The sequence below is a fragment of the Asparagus officinalis genome, chromosome 4 (genome assembly GCF_001876935.1).
Source record: "Asparagus officinalis chromosome 4, Aspof.V1, whole genome shotgun sequence".
In the NCBI taxonomy this organism is placed as follows: domain Eukaryota; kingdom Viridiplantae; phylum Streptophyta; class Magnoliopsida; order Asparagales; family Asparagaceae; genus Asparagus; species Asparagus officinalis.
Window position 1 is genome coordinate 2,964,791 of NC_033797.1, and position 20,970 is coordinate 2,985,760.

General features: G+C 38.3%; 3 protein-coding genes across 11 annotated transcripts; 2 read left to right on the forward strand and 1 right to left on the reverse strand.

The window, feature by feature from the left end:
• LOC109836362 (pentatricopeptide repeat-containing protein At3g09040, mitochondrial) lies at positions 489–7,260 on the reverse strand. Of its 5 annotated transcripts, none has more exons than XM_020404242.1 (4): positions 3,953–7,260; positions 1,843–1,944; positions 874–1,177; positions 489–795 (listed from the first exon to the last, which is right to left on the reverse strand). In XM_020404242.1, exon 1 carries the CDS (start codon positions 7,174–7,176, stop codon positions 4,108–4,110), a length of 3,069 nt encoding a protein of 1,022 aa, XP_020259831.1. In that variant the 5' UTR covers positions 7,177–7,260; the 3' UTR covers positions 489–795; positions 874–1,177; positions 1,843–1,944; positions 3,953–4,107. The 5 variants fall into 5 exon arrangements, with proteins under 5 accessions (XP_020259831.1, XP_020259830.1, XP_020259833.1 ...); XM_020404241.1 differs by having other exon boundaries at positions 874–1,753; XM_020404244.1 differs by lacking the exon at positions 1,843–1,944 and having other exon boundaries at positions 874–948.
• LOC109836365 lies at positions 9,824–10,228 on the forward strand. 2 transcript variants are annotated; one of them, XM_020404251.1, is made up of 2 exons: positions 9,824–10,133; positions 10,170–10,228. In XM_020404251.1, the coding sequence occupies exons 1-2, from the start codon at positions 9,845–9,847 to the stop codon at positions 10,211–10,213; spliced, it is 333 nt and encodes a 110-aa protein (XP_020259840.1). In that variant the 5' UTR covers positions 9,824–9,844; the 3' UTR covers positions 10,214–10,228. The 2 variants fall into 2 exon arrangements, with proteins under 2 accessions (XP_020259840.1, XP_020259839.1); XM_020404250.1 differs by having other exon boundaries at positions 9,824–10,124; positions 10,161–10,221.
• LOC109836364 (tyrosine decarboxylase 1-like) lies at positions 10,173–18,989 on the forward strand. Of its 4 annotated transcripts, none has more exons than XM_020404245.1 (7): positions 10,173–10,257; positions 10,397–10,517; positions 10,880–10,952; positions 11,077–11,307; positions 11,394–11,453; positions 18,674–18,720; positions 18,822–18,989. In XM_020404245.1, exons 2-7 carry the CDS (start codon positions 10,416–10,418, stop codon positions 18,882–18,884), a joined length of 576 nt encoding a protein of 191 aa, XP_020259834.1. In that variant the 5' UTR covers positions 10,173–10,257; positions 10,397–10,415; the 3' UTR covers positions 18,885–18,989. The 4 variants fall into 4 exon arrangements, with proteins under 4 accessions (XP_020259834.1, XP_020259835.1, XP_020259836.1 ...); XM_020404246.1 differs by having other exon boundaries at positions 18,839–18,989; XM_020404247.1 differs by lacking the exon at positions 11,394–11,453.

The following is a 20,970-nucleotide window of genomic DNA, read 5'->3' on the forward strand; positions in this document are numbered from 1 at the left end:
TCACCCCTCCAAAAACCCCCTGCTGGAGCCAAAAACCCCCCAAAAAAACCCCTGCTGGAGATAGTCTAAGGGGTGTTTGTTTCAACTCCTATAATTTTAGGATATGGATTTCACCATGGGATTTGAAATCCATAGGTGATTTGTTATGGGTTGGGATTCCTAAAACTTTGTTTGTTTCAACAATATTTTAGGATTTGAAATACTATAATTTATAATATTTTATTTGTTTTAAACTCAAATTGTAGCATTACAAATTTCGGAATTTGAAATTCATAGTTGTAGCAAACAAGTTTTAGAATTACCAAAATAATAAATGGTGAATATAAGAACTTTGGTGAGCTTACCTCTCACAAAAAAACAAATACAATTGTATTCAATTGGGGTAAGCATACCCATTCAAATTTATACTCCAACGGCTATAAACGGGCCTAAACTAACACGAAACAATGTAAATAATAAAATTCAAAAATAAATGATAACATAGAGGCTCATAAAATGGTCATTTTATTTTCAACACATATATAATGACATTACATTGCAGATTGCATTCGAATAATAGACTGCATTCTCATTAATGAACGCCTCCTGTAAACAATGAAATCTCATTGTAGTCGGTAATATCAATATGTGACCAATCATCATAGCTAACTCCGAAAAACTCAAAAAACCCACTTATATCCTGTAAACAATGAATTCATTAGCTCAAAAATACTCGAACAAACACCCCCAAATGAATTTTGCAACAGCTCAAGTAACCATGAGCTCACAAGCAACCAAGTAACCAACAGCGAACACCTAACCAGCAACAAACAAGTAACCATGAGCTCACAAGCAACGATTACTAACAGAGGAATCCGTAAAATTTACACTAACCTGGAACTTAGCATTTTGTTGACGGTTAATATATGCAACTAGCTCCTCTTGCCTCATTAATGCTTCATGTAAAGCCTCCTCAGGCAAAGTATTTACAGAGTGAGCATAAACATGCATGAATCATGATCATTAGGAATATAAACATATGCATCCAAAATCACAAAATCACAATTATTAGGTAAAAATGGTTATCGCTCTTACTAAAACGGTATAAAAACAATATATTCATTGATAATGTACTTATCATTGGCTGTTCAATATCAGTATATCACACAAATTGCGACCATAAGAAAGTGAGGGCTCCCTGCAGTGAGAGTTCGGAAAATAGAGTCATATTCTCAAGTGAGAAAGATCTTGTTAAGTACATTCAGATATGCTTGGAAATACACATCATAAAGGTTAGCCCTCACTTCTATTGTGATGAATGTTTTATTAAAACTAACATGTGAGATAACTATCAGATTCAAATTAGATTTTGCTACTCACTATAAGTAGGGGAGAAATCGACAACATTCATACATTATCTCCAAATCCAATGGGATGTTGGTAATTATCAATAAATACTAATAATGAATGTAATAATCTGAATTCATAATGCACATTTGCTAAATATAATAATAATAATAAATATAATAATCTGAATGCCCGTGAAAATATGTAATCAGCATAAAATTTTCAAAAAACATAGCGTACTTTCTTCTTCAAAAACAATGGGTGGCTTAACAATCTAACTATTATGACTCAGGTATCAACCAGTCAGTCAAATTTCCCAACATCATACAGAAATTCAGACTAAAAATCACTATTTCCACAGAGCACAACAAAATATTTCGAGAATTGTAATGATTTACATGTTGAAGCGCCCTTAACATTTGACATCCTAAAACCACAAGAATAACAGAAAACAATTAAGATCGCATCTCATACTAGATTACAAGAAGAGAAACAATTGAGAGAAAAATAAATTACCATCAAGAAGGAATTGGGGGATTGGACGAGGCGCTTGAGTTTGTGCCTCCTCTTCTCGAGCTCCACCCGAGGATTCAACAGATCAATGTCATTCGGAAGAACCTAGCAACGATCAGATTGAGGAAAGATGTTACCATTTTTTGACGAACAAACTCTATAAAACTTTTTTGACGAAGAGGGAGATGTTACCATTTTGGATGTTGCGACGAAACCCTAGAAACGACGGTCGTTCTCTCAACCAGAGCAGAGAAGGGAGAGCGGGTTAGGAGAGGAGAGAAGAAAAAAAGAAATTCCAATAAGGCGGCGGAAGATTTTGTAGCGGGAAGAGGAGGCGGCAGGCCTGATTTCGGGGCGAGAAGAGGAGGTGGAAGTTATGGATTGGCAGCGGGAAGAAGCAGTGACGGGTCTAGGGTTTTGGTTTGAGCTGAGATAAGGCGTTGTTCGTTTGGCAAAAAAATTTGGGAAATCAAAGAATAGGAAACCTATTTCCTATAATAATTGTTTTGATGTTGTTTGGTTGGCTTAAAAAAGAAGGAAATTATAGAATAGGAGATGAGATGAGATGAGTTGTCACCTTATTATTGGATGATGTGAGTGATTTTTAAAAAAACTTGTTTTGAGGTTGTTTGGTTGGTTAAAAAAATAAGAAAATGAATTGGAGGTATATTATTGGATGATGTTTTGAGGTTGTTTATGTTTGGTTTATTTTTAAAAATAAGAAATTAGATGAGATGAGATGAGTTGAAGGTATATTATTGGATGATGTGACACATACTTAAAGAAATCAATTTCTTTTTTTTTTTAAGGAAATGGATGGAAAGGAAGGTTTAATGAGATGAGATGAGTTGTCACAATATTATTGGATGATGTGTGTGATTTTTAAAAATGAGATAAGATGAGATGTGATGAGTTGGATGATGTAACATGTTTCTTGTGTTTGGTTTATTTTTTAAAGCAAAAAACACATAAATACACATATACACCCACCACTCACCACCCACCCGTGTGCGCACACAAGGCACATACGTGTGCACCATGCATGCATGAATGCACACATGCATGCACAAACAGACACACCCATGCACGCACATGTACATACACATGCACTTTTACACATGCATGCATGCACCGACATACACACACACACACAACACTTGCGCATGCACTTTATATGTTGGTGACTCACAAAATTACAGGAATAATCATTAGTCAAATCTAACGTTTATGTCTACCTACCTAATAAAGAAATTAGAGAATCTATGTCACTTCTTTCTAATTTGTGTCTTCCTTTTACTACTATGATCCTAAATTTAATATCTTTTAAAACAATTATACAAAAGATATGTATCAACCATGAATTTCAAATCTTACATGAACTAAGCATTCTAACCTATAGACCTGAAGATCTAAAAGTAAATGGCTTGCAATGGCCTTAAAGGTTAATTATTTTGATTTGTTTAAATTGTAGGATAATTTTCGCAGCACGTGATTTTTTGCTTTCTTAGATCATGTGTGGTGAAGCTTTACTTATTACTTATTTTTAACTTATAGGTAGGAAAAATAAGCCGGGTTCTCCAACTTATTTTTTGGCTACTTACAAGTAGATTTACTTATTGATGTTAAAAGACTATCTTGCGCTCAGACAGAATAAGTAAAAATAAGCAATAACTTATAAGCAATCATAACATAAGTAGTAGCCAAACATGTCCTTATTTTTTATAATATATAGATCATGATGAATTGATGATCAGTTAAGGATGACCTAATGTGTATTTTTAAGATGAATGTGAAACTTTTTTACACCATATATTTAATATAACCTTAATGTGTATGTGTGTACTTATGTTCCTTCTTATATGTGTGCATGTGATTTTTTCTGGCGCGTGTGGATATCTACAAATGTGTGATTGTGTGTGTCTGACATGTGTTTCTGTATACATGCACTCACGTATAGTCGCTCTTGCCCAATGATGAACTTCCACCAGTATTTAAGCCTCAGATAGGCGTTTGCAGACCATACCGTTTAGAAAACACAACCATATGCACAAAATCTTTCTAGATTAATGTTATAGCTGCAATTCGAAAGAACAAACTAGTGTAGAATACTTACTTTACTGCACGAAAAACTCGGTAGGCAGCAAACCATTGATCTTTGTGTGTATTTTGGTATGTTTGTCTGATAAGTTCCCTTCTCATCTCACCAGATAAGTGGATCACCTGGTTCTTCAAAGCGAGAAATCTGAATTCAACGGGAATGCTTCAACATCATTCCTCATTCAACATAAGCTCATCAAGTTCAGGAACATAACCTTCCTCTTTCATCTCTATCCCCAAATCCTTTAGCATTTCATAGATATCAACAGCTCTCGGATGCAATTTATCTTCTGCAACAAATACATTTGTATTATTTCCTACCTCAATCCAACTACATCCAGGAGACTTTCTTACTCCCCTCTCCTTCATTGCATGTCTCAACCTTTTTGCTTCATCCCAATCGCCAGATGCAGCATAAATACTCGAAAGGAGCGAATAAGGAGAAGAACTATGAGGATCCAGGCTTATTAGCTTCTCAGCTGCTCGCTGTCCCCTTGTTTTATCTCCATAAATTCTACAAGCTGAAAGCATCGTGGCCCAAATAACACCATCAGGTTCAAAAGGCAGCTTGTCTATAAACTCCTCTGCCTGTTTAAGATAGCCTCCACGACCTAGGAGATCGATCATACAAGCATAATGATATGATCTTGGACCAATTCTATACTTATTAGACATAAGTTCAAAAAATCCACGTCCTTGAGATACTAATCCTGCATGACTACAAGCTGTTAGGACTCCTAGAAATGTGACATTATCAGGATTGATCTTTGATTCTTGCATCCGATGAAAGAGGAAGAGTGCTTCTTCAGCAAAACCGTTCTTTGCAAACCCAACAATCATGGGGTTCCATAAGATGATGTCTTGCTTATTATTTGATTCTTTAAATACTTGAAAAGCATGATCAACATCTCCACATTTTGAGTACATGTCAATTAGGGCGCTGACAGTGTATCTATAGGAACTGAAGCCTGTTTGAATGACGAGGCCATGAACCTCTTTACCATCTCTCAGAGAGGCTAAATCAGCACAGGCTTTTAGAATGCTAGAATAAGTTGCTTCATCTGAATGAACACTAAATCCCCTCATTTTAGAAAATAATATCAATGCCTCCTCACTATAACCATTCTGGGTATGACTTGAAATAATAGCTGTCCAGTGGACCTTGTTTTCACTTTTGGGCATTTCCAAAAAGAGCTTATTAGCATCCTCAAGGGACTTTGCCTTCAAGTATATGCTTAACAATGGTATCTCTGAAAAGGCAAAACCATATATAAGGCCAGACTTCAATAGATTACAATGTATTTGCTTTCCAATGTCTAATCCCCAAGGTCCATTACACGAAGCTAAAACACCTGTGAATGTGATTTGAGATGGCTCTACACCTTCTATCTTCATTTGACGAAACAAATCCAGGGCTTCTTGTTCCTTATTGTTCTGAGCGTGACCAGAGATTAGAGCATTCCATGAAGCCACATTCCTTTCTGGTATCTCTGTAAATATCTTATTTGCATCTTCCAATTCATCAAGCTTTGCATACAAATCGATAAGAGAACTTCCCACATAAGAACTTAAACCAAGATTGCACTTTATGGCTAAACAATGGAGCTGGGTTCCTTCATCAAAGGCCTGAGAGTTTGAGCATGCATTTATCACACTAGAAAAAGCAGCCTCATCAGCCATAGCCCCCTCTGATCTCATTCTCCGGAACAACCTAATTGCTTCGTCTTCCTCTTCATTATGTGTGTATCCGGATATAATTGCACTCCAAGAAATGTTATCCTTACTAGGGATAAGCTCAAATTGCTGCCTTGCATCATTTAGCTCTCCACACTTTGCATACATACCAACAACAGCATTCACTAAAAACAAATTTCCCTTCATATTCCTCTTTATCATATCACAATGCAACTGCCTACCTAGTTCTAGATTACCCAATGAAGCACAGGCTCCAAAGACATTAAGAAATGTGACCTTATCAAGCTCAAGTTCATGTCCTTTCATCTCAAAAAACAATCTAAAAACATTTACCAGCTGTTCGTTATGTAAATATCCCCCAATCATCGCATTCCACATAACGACATTCCTTTCGTTTGACATGTCAAAGACCCTCCTTGCATCTTCTATAAGATTACATTTGGCATACATGTTGATCAAAGAGCTCCCAACAAAAACACTTGAATCCAAACATAGCCTAATCGCCTCAGAATGGACTGCTCGACCATAATCAATAGCCATTAGACTCGCAATAGCACTCAAAACACTTCCTAATGTAGACCTAGTAGGCTTCACATCAAGTGCTCTCATTTCTCGAAACAGTTCAATTCCCTCATCTTCATGCCCAATTTGCACATGACGAGAAATAATAGCATTCCAAACCTCAACATTTGGCAAAGGCATCTCCCTAAATAAATCCCTTGCATTTTTCAATCTCCCAAGATCCATACAAGCATTAATAACAGTTGCCAATGCAACATTATCAGGCTTCATCCCTAAACCCTGCATTCTATGAAACAGTTGCAGGGCTTCTTCAGCCTTACCAATCCTAACATAACCCTCGATCATCGTTGTCCAAGAAATTATATCAGGGTACCCAGTGCCATTAAAAACACACCGAGCATCCAAAATACAGCCACACTTGGTGTACATATTAATCAAAGACCCCTCGCAAAATGGACTAGGCTCAAGCCCGAACTTTACAATTTGGCAATGTGCAACCTTGCCATAATCCAAACTATTCATTCTCGCAATAGCCGAGAGAACAATCGAGAAACTAAACTCATTGGGCAGAGTTCCATGCCTATGCATTGATGCAAATACTTCAAATACAGTTTCGAGAGAACCCACTTTCAAGTGGGCGGAGAGGATTGAATTCCACGAAGGCCGAGTTCTTTCCTCCAGGCGATTGAATGCATTTTGAGCAGAACACAGATCGCCGGATTTGGAGTAGAGGTCAACGAGGGCATTTCCGAGGCCACCAGAGAGTTTGAGACCGAGGATTAGGATCCGGGCATGGAGAACCTTGCAGATTGATGATGGATGGTTTCCTTTGGGAATTTCATCGAACGCGTGGTGGGCGCGGGAGAGGGCCAGGGTTTTGGAGCATTGTTGGAGGAGGAGATGGGTGTAGGTTTGAGGGTCTGAAGGGATTTGGCGTATTGGGCTAGGAAAATATGGGGGTTTTGGCGAGAGAGAGCGCTTCAGCTTTAAAATGGTCGATGATGATGATGATGATGGATTCATTTAAATGGGGGCATGGTTTTTGTTTTCGCGCTTGAACTCGTTTCTTCCGAACAATTTAGTCTCAGTATATATAATAATAATAATACTGAAATAAACACACAGATGTTAAAGTACTTTTATACTCGATTTCATGCTAACTAGTTTTTTTTAATTATTATTTCTTTTTTAGGGGCTGTTTGGTTGATTACCTAGAATCAAAGAAAAAGAAATAGGATAAAGATATCACCAAAACTTGTGTCACATGCTATTTTTTAATTATTATTTCTTTTTTAATTATACTAGTTTTATACTCGATTTCATGCTAACTAGTTTTTTTTAATTATTATTTCTTTTTTAATTATTACATCTATTTTTTCAAAAAAAAGTCATGAAATGAGTTTCCTTAAAATTGTGTCACATGCTCCAATAAGATGATAACAACTCACCTCATCTCTTCTATTTTCTTACTTTTGAGAGTTTGACCAAACAAAAAAAAAGCCCAATTATAGAAAATAGGTTTCCCATAATAGATTTTCTTTTTTTTTAAATCAACCAAACATCCCCTTAAGGGAAACAACGAACTTTTCGTACTTGGATCATTTCTTATGAAATGCCGTGAGAAATAATCTAGTTAGTCCAAAAGAAGCACAACTTAGGATTTTTCAATATGCACAAATATGTCAATTAACATTTTTTATGCACAGGTATGTCAATTAACATTTTTTATAAAGATTTTTACCCTGATTGTTGATTAAATATAGGAAAATTTGTGTTAAGGCCGCAAAAGTTGAAAATACATGTGACTAACCCCTTTCAACTTTTTCCCATGTGTTCTTAGCTCTAAAAACTCAAATTAAATGTGGTTCAGCTCCTTCATGTCAACTACGTACACTTTGTATATTGTATTTACCCCAAAATTTCAAATTTAACCCTCCTTTCATTCTCCACCCACCAAAAAATCCCATAATCCTAACCAGATTTAAGACCTGGAAAAATTAAAAATCCATGTGACTAAACCCTTTCAACTTTTTCCAGCGTGCAAGAGCCCTAAGAGGAGCTCCAATCGTCCGCTTTTTCTGCATTTTGGAGCCGCTAATCCATCCAACCGAACTGCATATTTTGCAGTCAGCTGCAAAATTGCTTCTTGAGGCTGCAAATTTGGAGATTTCTCTCCAAATTTGCAGCCAACTCTATACTACTATTCCCCAAAAAAATACCAAAGTTAACCCTCAATCTCTTTAACAACATTTCATTATTCCAATTGTATCCCGTTATTATTTTTTATAGTTACTTAAAATCTGTATATATATATTAATATATTAAATATTTTTTAATGAAAATAATATCATTAAAAATGTCTCGTCGATACCTTCAAAATGAGACTAATATCGAAATATAAAATTGCAAAACAAGTAATTAGAAATGATAATACATTGGAGCTTAAACTGAAATAAAACACATTAACTTAGAATTACATCGAAATTTAAATATATGATTACATTATATATTTTTAAAATAAGTAAAAGAATTAAAAAATTGAGAGAAATTGAAATGGAGTTGGAAATGGAAGAGTATGATTGGAGTTGTAAAACTCTAAAATGGCATATTCCATAGAATATACCAAAGTGGGGACTGCATTTTGCAGTCCCCCATTGGAGTTGCTCTAAAAACTCATTTTTAACTGTGGTTCAGCTCCTTCGTGTCAACGGTATACACTTTGTGTACTGTATTTACCCCAAATTTCTAATTTACCCCCTCCTTTCATTCTCCACCCACCAAAAATCCAATACTCATCTCAAAATTAAAAGTCCTTCTCCGCTACCTTCATTACTGCTCCTCCTCCCTCATCTTCTCCTCCTCTCTCTCTCTCCAAACACTAACCCTAACCCTAACCTTCCTCCTCTTCACCTAAGAAAAGGAGGCGGAGGAATATGCTTTTGAGGAGAAATGGCGAAAGTGAAGTAATTTGATGGGGTTTAAAGTTTGGATCATGAAGCGTAGAGGGAGAAAGGGCCTTTGGATTTGTGTGCGTGTTGAAGCCACATTTGTTGGGTTTTGGGTTTGGGTTTATAAGTTTTGTAAGATTTTTTGATGGGTGTGTGTTGAGGGAGAGTCCATTATTTTTATTTCTTGGGATTGAATATTGTTCTTCTTTTCTTTTTTTTTTCTTTTTTTTGCTGAGATGATATTTTAGGGAAGTTTTTGGGAGATTTTGTGGATTGAAGAGTTTCATAGTTGGAGAGGGAAGAGAGTTGAGCGTAGTGAAATAAGTAATTGAGAGGCTACATGCAATGCAAAAGGTGTTTGTAAGGATTCCACTAGTAGAAAATCACGTATTCTAGATGGAATATTCTAGACGGAATTTTTTTCGTCTAGAATGTATTAAACTAGACGAAAATTTTCCGTCTAGAATAAACCATTCTAGACGGAAAATTCCGTCTAGAATAGTATTCTAGACGGTTCTTTTATGTTTTTATTTTTTTTTTTAAATAACCAGGTATTCTAGACGGAAATTTCCGTCTAAAATAGTATCCTAGACGGAAATTTCCGTCTAGAATACATAGACCAATTTTTTAAAAAAAATTCACCCAATAAACCTGCGAATGCCCTCCTTTCCCCCCTAAAACGAATAATTCCCTCCTCAACCTCACCCTCTACCCCTCTCTCCCCCTTCTCCTTCTCTCCATCCATGGCCTTCGACGATGAGCAGCTCCGACGAGCAGCTCTCCAAGGCCTTCTACGAGCTCTCCGCCATCCTCCTCTCGATCCTCCGCTCGCCGCCTGGATCCGGTCCTCCGCCACGGCGGATCCAGGCGGTGCCGAGATCTCCGTCCGCGAGGCGGAGCAAGATGACGCCGGCGGCGTTCGCTTCCCTCTTGCTGGGGGTTTAGTTCGCTATGATGCTTTCTGGAGCGGTGACGTTCGTGATTGGGATTATGCTGATGCCTTGGGTGCTAGGGTTTGTGATGGTGTTGTATTTTGCTTGGGTGCTAGGGTTTGTGATGGTGTTGTATTTCGTCGGGATTGTTTCGAGCTTGTCGGCGATGCTTTGCCCTAGCTCGTGGGTGGCGGGATCGAGAACAAGTCCCAAGGAGATCCACGGTAAAAATCTCTGATCTTTGGATTCATTTCTTTAAAATGTGAGAATTCGTTTCTAATTTGGTCACTGTTTATTTATTCATTTCACCGTTTTCTTTGGATTCGTTTCTATTTTTTTGGGTTTTTTCGTGGTTTTTTTTAGGGAAGAATCATTGAAGCCGATGGATGCAGAGAAACTGAGAGAGAACGCCCACAAGATGGTGGATTTCATCGCTGATTACTACAAGAGCTTAGAATCTTATCCTGTTCTCAGCCAAGTTAAGGTACAAAACTTTAGCAATGTGCTTTGTTTTTAAAAAAAAAATTTAAAGACTTTTCTACACCCAATTTTTAATGTAATTATTTTTTATTTATTCTGAAAGGGCTTGAAGTTATTTCAATTTGTGAATGTATTTATTGGATAGCTGGGTTTTAGGAATTGACAGAATGAGAACCAAGATTAAGATGTATTTGAAATGGATACTTTTTCTTCAAAATCAATGAGCTGAGATAGTGCCAAACTTGATGGGTTTGTAAATTATATATCTATTCTTCATGGCTATGCTTTGGAAATTGTTTTTCTTCTAAATAATTATTATCAATTTATGCAATGTACAGTGTATAATCTAATTTGACCTCTCCGCAGCCTGGTTATTTAAGGGAACTGCTTCCTCATTCAGCTCCTGATCTTCCTGAAAGTCTCCAAGATGTTCTTGATGGTGAGAGCACTCTCCATTTCTCATATTTCAGTAACTGATGATAATACGTGATGTTGTTTTAAACCATTTATATGTTCATTTCTTTTGGTGTTAATGATACAAACATTATCTTTTCTTCATGTAGATATCCGTCAGAAGATAATACCAGGTATAACGCATTGTCAAAGTCCCAATTATTTTGCATATTATCCCTCCAACAGTAGCACAGCTAGATTCCTTGGCGAAATGCTGAGTGCTGCCTTTAACATTGTGGGTTTCAGTTGGGTGAGTTGTCCTGCTACAACAGAGTTAGAAGTGATTGTTCTGGATTGGCTTGCTAAAATGCTGAAGCTACCAGATCAATTCCTTTCATCTGGTAATATGTGTAAAGTTTATGCAAGAAATTTAAACATGTCAGGATGTGGCTTTTCTTAGACTAGGCATATTTTTTTTATTCTGCAGTTGATGCAGCATGTGTTTTGCCGCATTGCAGAAAGTATCACAACTGGACCATTCGGCCAAGTAAGGACCAAGGAGAGGATTAAGATAAATATTTAAAATATTACTAGAAGTTTAAAGTTAGTTATGTGGTTGATTTGGACTACCTTATTAATTTCATTAGACTTATTTATTTGCGATGAGTTGGAGTCTCTAAAGCTTACTTTAGCTTTACTTGTTTGTTTTGGAAAGATTAGATTCAGCTAGTCTTGTTTTCAAGTTATGTTTCACTTTAGTAGCTATTTGTAGGAATGATAAAGATGTAGGACAGTAGGAGGTTTTGAAGATTGATGGTTATTTTTGTAACGTCAAAGATGGATCACATCTCTAAAGGAATAGGAATGAGGAAACTTGGATATAATGGAAATTTCACCTGTCTATGGGCTTTACAATTTTGGATGCATTGTTTGCGTCAAAAGTTGACTTTGTTATGGAATTCATTATATCTTCGGTCGATTACAACAAATTCAAAGAAATAGTCTTTTTATAAGACCTCTTTTACACAACAAAATAAAAATTACAACTCTTGAGAAACAAACGCAGGATCGTTGTTTGAATCGCTGCTTGCGTGGGATCTTTGCCTGTGCCGGGAGCGCTTTGACTCGTGGACCACCGAATCACAGATTCTGATTGAACCGTGAAGGGTTTAATGATTCTTCCTTCGTTTATCGAAGTAAGAATTTGAAGCGAATATCTTATCGATGTAAGATGTTCACTCTTCTAAAGATCAAGTCAGAGCTTAGATCTCTAGGACTGGCCAAAAGCTTCTTGAGGATGTTTGTGAAGAAGAAAGACTCTCTCTCTTGCTCTAATTCACCAAAACTCAAGGCTCTCTGCTCTAATCTGCTCTGGAAATGCTCAGCCCCTGTCAATGATGGCCATAGGGGGGTATTTATAGCCTCCTTAGACGATAACTGAAGAAATAGCCGATCAATAACTGTCTCTTTAGGCGCGGCAGCTGATGCTGTCGCGGCTAAAGGGCGCGACAGTCGACACTGTCGCGGCCAAAGAGCGCGGCAGTCGACACTGCCGCGGCTAAAGGGGCAGTTACACCCACGTTCATACGTGTTTGAAACAGTTCTCCCACGACCTTTAACCACCTTTTTCGTGGTTTAACTGCTTTTCCACATCAGCACACGTTCTATTTCTGATACTCCGCCACGTGGACTTTAAATAATCATCAGATAACTGTATTATAACTGCTGTAGCATCCTGCTTTAACTGCCGCGGCACCATAGGTTGCAGCGGTTAAGCCGCGACACCATAGGCTGCCGCGCCTTAGCCGCGGTACCTTGGTCTGCCGCGCCTTAGCCGCGGCACCTTGGTCTGCCGCGCCTTAGCCGCGGCACCTTGGTCTGCCGCGCCTTAGCCGCGGCACCATGTCCTGCCGCGCCGCCATATGTTGCTTGATGACGTGTATATTGTTCTTCTATATCGTCTTGAGTGGTGTTTGAATGTCTGTAAGCATTTTTTGATGTCTACAGATACCCCCTCCAAAGTATCTCAGACTCATCATTTTTTAGAGAGGGGTCTGGGACACTTTGGATATGATAAGTTTTCCCTGCAATTTCTCCAGTGCTTTGTTGAGAAAATTGCGTAGAAGGGTTTGTGAATGGCTTCAATCCTTGACTTCTTCATCTTTTAGCCTATTCGGTGCTTTGTAGAATAGCTAAAATTCCTCCGCTGCTGCGTTTATCGCGTGGCCGTTGTCGAAGTCTCAAATTAAAACTGCTGTCGAAGAATTTGAGAAATAGTTTATACTCATATACTATATTGGAGTGTTCGGGAAATAGTTTAACCTCATATACCCGTTGGGAGGTAACCAGGTTATTCTTAAGAATATTTTGAGTAATATTCTCCAGAAACTTCCTGTTGAGATTAGGGAAATAGTTTAGACTCGTATACCTATTGGAGTATTCTGGTCTCTTGTTTGTTGGTAGAGATGAACCCGGAATCGGAGAGGAAGAATTTTATATTCTATCTCCTGGTCTCTTGTTTGTTGGTAGAGATGAACCCGGAATCGGAGAGGAAGAATTTTATATTCTATCTCCTGGTCTCTTGTTTGTTGGTAGAGATGAACCCGATGATGGAGAGGAAGAATTTTATATTCTATCTCCTGGTCTCTTGTTTGTTGGTAGAGATAAACCCGATGATGGAGAGGAATAATTTTATATTCTATCTCCTTGTCTCTTTTTTGTTGGTAGAGATGAACCCGGAATCGGAGAGGAAGAATTTTATATTCTATCTTCTGGTCTCTTGTTTGTTGGTAGAGATAAACCCGAAATCGGAGAGGAAGAATTTTATATTCTATCTCCTGATCTCTTGTTTGTTGGTAGAGATAAACCCAGAATCGGAGAGGAAGAATTTTATATTCTATCTCCTGGAGTAAAGAGACTCAAAGTGAGATCTCCATTTAGAGAATCTGGATTGGTTTGAATAACCCTAACTGTCATAAGGTTTGGTTACTCAATTCAAAAGGGGACCTTTTGTTCGTTAAATGAATCAAAAGGAGGTTTTGACTGTGGTCCTAACTGTAGTAAGGTTTGACCAAGTGGGAGTTTTGAGACGATCCTAACTGTTTAAAGATTTGATCGTTCAATTTGTGGACCTCTCGTTCGTGGAAGGAATCGAGAGGGGATTTTGGCTTTGGTCCTAACTGTTTAAAGGTTTGACCAAATAGGGTTTTGTGAGGGAAGATTGATCTAAAGAAGTGATCGAATCTCATCTCAGCAAAAGAGTATTCAGAAATCACCGTGGGGATGTAGTGTTTATCACTTTGTTTTTAGAAATCACCGTGGGGATGTAGTGTTTATCACTTTGTTTGTAATGATCGGGTTATCCCTAAGAAAATTACATATAGCATTCTTTCGAGAAGCTTTCTTTGCAAAACTGGGTGTAACGAGGAGTACGTTATCCTCAGTCGCATGTTCGGGTTATCCTTAAGAATATAAGATTCTCCAGGAACTTCCCGTTGTATAAATCATCCACCCCCAGCTTCCTTTGCGAAACCGGGTTTAACATTGTACTCAGTTGGATAATCGAGAAGCAGTTTATACTCATATACTCTTTGGAGTATGGGGAAACAGTTTATACTCGTGCACCCACTGGAGTTGGATGGTCGTCTTTACTCGACTTCTTTCGTCGTTATGATGCCGGAGTCAATTAGGGCTTGGATCTTCTTTTTGAGTCCAAAGCAAATCTCGGTGGGATGAAGAACCCTTCTGTGGTACGCACAGTAATTTGGATCCGTAATCCTCTTAGCTCCATCCTGATCTTTAATAGGTGGTAGCTCGATTTTATCATTAGCGAGGAGGTATTCTAATATGGCTGGAGCTTCATCATCTTCGAAAGAATATTCCTTTTGAAACCTCGGATCGAGAGTCGCATTCTCAACGATTGCAGATGTCATTGGTTGGCCTCTCTCAGCTTTCTTTCTTTTAAGAAAGTGCTCAGCTTGTTCACCCCGAGATTTTAACTCCTTCCAAGTTGTGGATGGTACGACCCCCAGAGTTTCCAGGACATCGATGGAGAGGTTATTGTGGCATGTTTGCAGGATGAACTCCTCTGTAACAGGATCTCTGTAATTCATTGCCATGTTACGGAAGCGCTTGACAAAATTGTCAACTGATTCTCCGTCTTTTTGCTTCTCATCCAAAAGGGTTCCGATTGACACTTCGGTGTCATCATCGAAGAAATTGCTGAGGAACAAACTTTCCATGTCATTCCAGCAATTGATGCTTCCTGGCTTGAGTCGTCGGTACCAATCGAAGGCGGGCCCACGAAGGGTGCCAACGAATGACCGGACCATTAAAGCCTCGTTTCCAGAGATCATGCTCAAATGAGACTTAGATTGAACTTCGCCGGGTACGGTATCGAATCCCATTCCCTTGGATAGGGACATGGAATACCCGTCTTCTTAACTTCTTGAGCCGTCATCAAAGCGTTGATTTTGTTTTCAAGCTCTTTCATTTTCCCGTCATCGTCTATGTCTTCATTCGAATGACGTTGAGGAGAATGAGTTAGACCGCCCCCTGTAAGAGGTGTCATTGAACCACTCCCAATATCGTTATTGGGAGAATGTGTTAAACTACCCCCAGCGTTATTGCTATTGGGAGGTGTATCAGCCATAATAACTTCATCCACTTTTGGATCACTGTCATTCACAACTTTCTGAGTGTGGCAGCTGGATTCAGTTCTTTGACTGGACTCAGGGAGTTGAGGCCGCTGAGCTAGCAATTCTCTCATTTGTTGGATAGCTAACTCCATTTCTGTCTTCACTTCAGCTCTAATTTCTTCACGTTGTTTGGCTAGAGCTTCTTGAAGTATTTGAGTGAACTGATCAGCAGTGATTGTGAATACTTCTCTGATTTGTCCTGTGCTAGACATTGTATCATCAGAAGCGATTGCAGAATAAGTGTCCGAGAATTCATCCTCCGAGGACATTGAATGCCGTTTAGACTTTCTTTTATCAGTCACGTTGATGGTGACTTCAAGGAATTCATCATCTTGGGCAGCTGATTTTCTCTTGCGGAAATGTCTTGGCTTAGGTTTCGATAACACAGAGGCTCTTCGTGGGAAGGCTTCTCGTTTGAAACAGTCACATTCTGATAATGCTGCTTTAACGAGTCGCGCACAGGAACAACGAGAGTTTATCTCTCGAATAACTCTCTTTCGGAAATTATTCACAACCCTAACTTGATAATACGATTCATCGGTATGATTGCCAAAAAATCGTATCGTCTGTTGGCATGACCCTTCAGGTATGACGATATCATTTGGTGAATGCGTCTTCTTCTGGGGGCGTAAGACCTTGTTGGCGTTCTCAGGACAATTTGTTTTTGAGCGATCCAAGGTTATGTCAGGAGTCACATGTTTAGAACCACCCCTTTGCGGATGCGGTGTCTTAACGAGCTCCTGTGATTCGTTCACTGGACCCAAGCGTTCTTTAACTGGAGCTTGATCGTCAGATGAGGGACTGAGGCGATCCGCCATCGTGATCTTGGATATTGACAGGTCAGGACTGAACCGTGGCTTCCCTGGTGATGGAACAATTATGATTGTAGTAGACGGACCAGGAATGGACGTTGATGGGGCTGAAGGAAAACTCTTTGGAGCTTCTCTTTGACCGCGGCAGGGAAGATCGTCGCGGTCGCGAGATGTGCCGCGGCAGTGGAAACTGCCGCGGTTGAAGGATGTGCCGCGACAGTGAAGAATGTCGCGGTCACAGGTTGGATTATGCAGACCCGATTTTAGTACGAGTTTTGATTTGGGGATCCATACTTTGTGATTCTTTGGTGCTTCCTTAGACACTGTTTCCTTCTTCCCTTCTTGTCTTTGTTGTAAAAGAGCACGGGCATGAACAGCGTTTGCACGACGTTTTTGTATACGTTCTTTGAGGGTTGAGCGAGCCCTTTTGACGAGTGTCCATTCCTCCGTCGTGAGTTTAGCAGAGACATGAGTGATTGGTCGTTGAGACAACTGAACCACTCTATGTCTCCTCGACTCTAAGTCCGCATGATAACGAACTCCGTCGGTTTGTTCCAAGGCCTTAGCTATTTGACGAGCGCGGCGCTGACGTTGTCTCTGACGAGCCATCTTCGTCAGTGCTGGTGGGCTTTGATTCGATGACTCTTTAACTAGATAAGAGTCATTGTGAGCAGGGGTGTTGCGAGTAAAATCCTCAGCAGCAATCAGGCGAGAGTCTTCATTTTGTGCCTTCTTTGGCATGTAAGTCTTCCTCAATTGTGAGATCCTCTTATACTTGCGAGACAATGAAGATCTTGAAGAGGATGATGAGAGATATTCCTCAAACTTGGTTTGGTCGAATTCGTATTCGACCATGGATTCAACTGGAATCTTAATCGATGGTTTCACGATACATGCATGACCCGAGTTCGGGTCATTGGATTGTTTGGGTCAAAAGTTGGTTTTGTCATGGAATTCATTATATCTTCGGTCGATTACAACAAATTCAAAAGAGATAGTCTTTTTATAAGACTTCTTTTACACAACAAAAGGAAAATTACAACTTTTTAGAAACAAACGCAGGATCGTTGTTTGGATCGCTGCTTGCGTGGGATCTTTGCCTGTGCCGGAAGCGCTTTGACTCGTGGACCACCAAATCACAGATTCTGATTGAACCGTGAGGGGTTTAATGATTCTTCCTTCGTTTATCGAAGTAAGAATTTGAAGCGAATATCTTATCGATGTAAGATGTTCACTCTTCTAAAGATCAAGTCAGAGCTTAGATCTCTAGGACTGGCCAAAAGCTTCTTGAGGATGTTTGTGAAGAAGAAAGACTCTCTCTCTCTTGCTCTAATTCACCAAAACTCAAGGCTATCTGCTCTAATCTGCTCTGGAAATGCTCAGCCCCTGTCAATGATGGCCATAGGGGGGTATTTATAGCCTCCTTAGACGATAGCTGAAGAAATAGCCGATCAATAACTGTCTCTTTAGGCGCGGCAGCTGATGCTGTCGCGGCTAAAGGGCGCGACAGTCGACACTGTCGCGGCCAAAGAGCGCGGCAGTCGACACTGCCGCGGCTAAAGGGGCAGTTACACCCACGTTCATACGTGTTTGAAACAGTTCTCCCACGACCTTTAACCACCTTTTTCGTGGTTTAACTGCTTTTCCACATCAGCACACGTTCTATTTCTGATACTCCGCCACGTGGACTTTAAATAATCATCAGATAACTGTATTATAACTGCTGTAGCATCCTGCTTTAACTGCCGCGGCACCATAGGTTGCAGCGGTTAAGCCGCGACACCATAGGCTGCCGCGCCTTAGCCGCGGTACCTTGGTCTGCCGCGCCTTAGCCGCGGCACCTTGGTCTGTCGCGCCTTAGCCGCGGCACCATGTCCTGCCGCGCCGCCATGTGTTGCTTGATGACGTGTATATTGTTCTTCTATATCGTCTTGAGTGGTGTTTGAATGTCTGTAAGCATTTTTTGATCTCTACATGCATATAATCAAAATATTTATAAAGTTTGTAATACATAGGTAAATCAAACCATCTGAACTGATTCCGGAGTTCTACATGGAGTTAATCCATATAAAAATGCATGACCAAAACATGTTGTATTTCCTTCTCGTTCATAGAATATCCCTTCATTTCATTTACCTAAACAATCAGCATATCAAAAAATAAATTAATGGCTGAAATTTTGGGGTAGTGAGCTGCAAATAAGTTAACTTTTAGGATTGTCGATTGTGAGTTGCTAAAGTCAGATGCTTTCTGTGTAGATGGCTACTTTTGCTACTTATTTTGGACTTGGACAGCAAAGGCACAGGTGACACTCTCTAGCTCTTCCTATATTTTGTGTTCCTTTTAAGAATTTTAGGTAAGATTTTTGATATGGAAATCGATTGTTTACGGGAGCTTAAATTTCAGTTCATGCTTACGCTCAGAATGATGAGGAAGAAGGTGAAGAAGGAGAAGAAGAGGCCTGAGTAAATGTATAAGGAATGAGTTGAAGAAGCTTCTGCAGTGTCATAGCCATTGTAAATAATTTATGTAAAAGTTTATAAACAATTTATGTATCTCTCTACTATTTTGGTAAATGTATTATTTGAATATAATAAAATTTGATATTGAAATATAATTAGATTGTGTTGGATATGAATATAATTTATTGTTCAATATTGTGTACATGCACTCAAAGTAGATTTTGCAAAAAAAAAAAAAAACTACTGTAGTATAGTATCCTAGACGGAAATTCCGTCTAGAATACTTAAATTCCGTCTAGGATAGCTTATTTTTAAAAAAAAAATTTAAAAACATCCTTCCGTCTAGGATGAGTATCCTAGACGGAAATTTTCGTCTAGAATACTCATCCTAGACGGAAATTTTTTTCGGCTAGGATGAAGTATTCTAGACGGAATTTCCGTCTAAAATATTCCATCTAGAATGTATTCTAGACGGTTTTGAATTCCGTCTAGGATATATTCTAGACGGAATTTTCGTCTAGAATACTACATCCTAGACGGAAACTTTCTAGACGCGTATTCTAGACAGAATTCCGTCTAGAATACACATCCTAGACGGAATTCTGAGTATCCTAGACGGAATTTTTCGTCTGGGATATTTTATTTTTTACTTGTGTTCTAAGGAAGGATTTTTTTTTTCATGTAGTCCTTTAAAGCTTAAGTATTTCGCAAAGTAAAATTAGCATCATGGAGATTATGGTGTATGTGTGAAGGTTATGGCTTATCTGTTAATATTATCACATATTGTTAAGGTTAGGTCGTGCATGTTAAGGTTATGTTGTATCTGTTAAGGTTATATCATACCTGTTAAGGTTAAGTCATACCTAATAAGGTTATCATATATTTGTTAAGATTATGGTGTACCTGTTAAGGTTATGTTGTATCGATTAAGGTTATGGTGTACCTATTAATGATATGACGAATTCTAACTGATATAGTGTAACGATATCAATTAGATTCGCTGTTTAGTTTATTAGGATTAAGAAAAATCAAACAAACAAATCAAACAAACGGAGTCAAAGTTTAACAATTTAGCAGTTTCAGCTTAAAAGTCTAACGAGTAAAGTTAACATCAGCTAGGTAAGATTCATAGTTAATCTTTTATAGTTTATTATCAAATGTCATACTAAAAAATTTGCAAATAGCCCACTAGAGTTAATGGTTGAACTCTAAACTTAACAATCGGTGGGTAATTTTAAAAGAGAATGTTCTAAATTAGTAGATTCCATAAAATTTTAATAGTTATGTTGTAAATTTAACATCCACTTGCTAAGATTCACACATTAAATCTTAAAGTTAAATAGAATTTTCTGATAACCCCTAAACTTGACGGGGAGTTTTATGATATTTTGAAAGTTACAGGAGGTTATTAGATTATCGTCCAAAGTTGATGGCGGCTTTCTGATAATGATAAGAGATAATTTATAAGTCCTGCACTTTTAATCCACTAACTTCTATCTACTATTCCTCCTTATTCCTCATTACTTTGGCAAGAATAAAAACAAAATAGTGAAATAGAAAAGCTATCAAATTTAATAAAAAATAGTTAATGATAGTTAAATATACTCTAAAATTTATCACTTTTAACAATTATAGTATAACATTAACAGGTACATCATAACCTTAATAGGAACACCATAACCTTAATAGATGCATGATAAGATTAACATGTATGCCATATATCTTATCCTTAACATGTACATTATAACCTTAATATGTATGGCCTAACCTCAACAGATATATTAGAACCTTAACAAATACATCATAACCTTAACATGTATGTCAGAACATCAAATGCACGAGATCTCCATGATATTTTCCTCTTTTTGTTACCCCCTTCTTCTTTTCATCCTCATGACACCAATTTTGTATTTGTGAAATACTCCGTGATGCTAAATTATGTGTTGTGAAATACTTGCATTTATAATAGTTTAGGCAAGCAAAATAATCTTTACTAGGAAATACTTGTATTTATAATAGGTTATCTACATGAAATCCAAGACTTCTTCATCCTCCTCTTCTCCTCTCAAAACTCACACAATTCAAAACCCTCA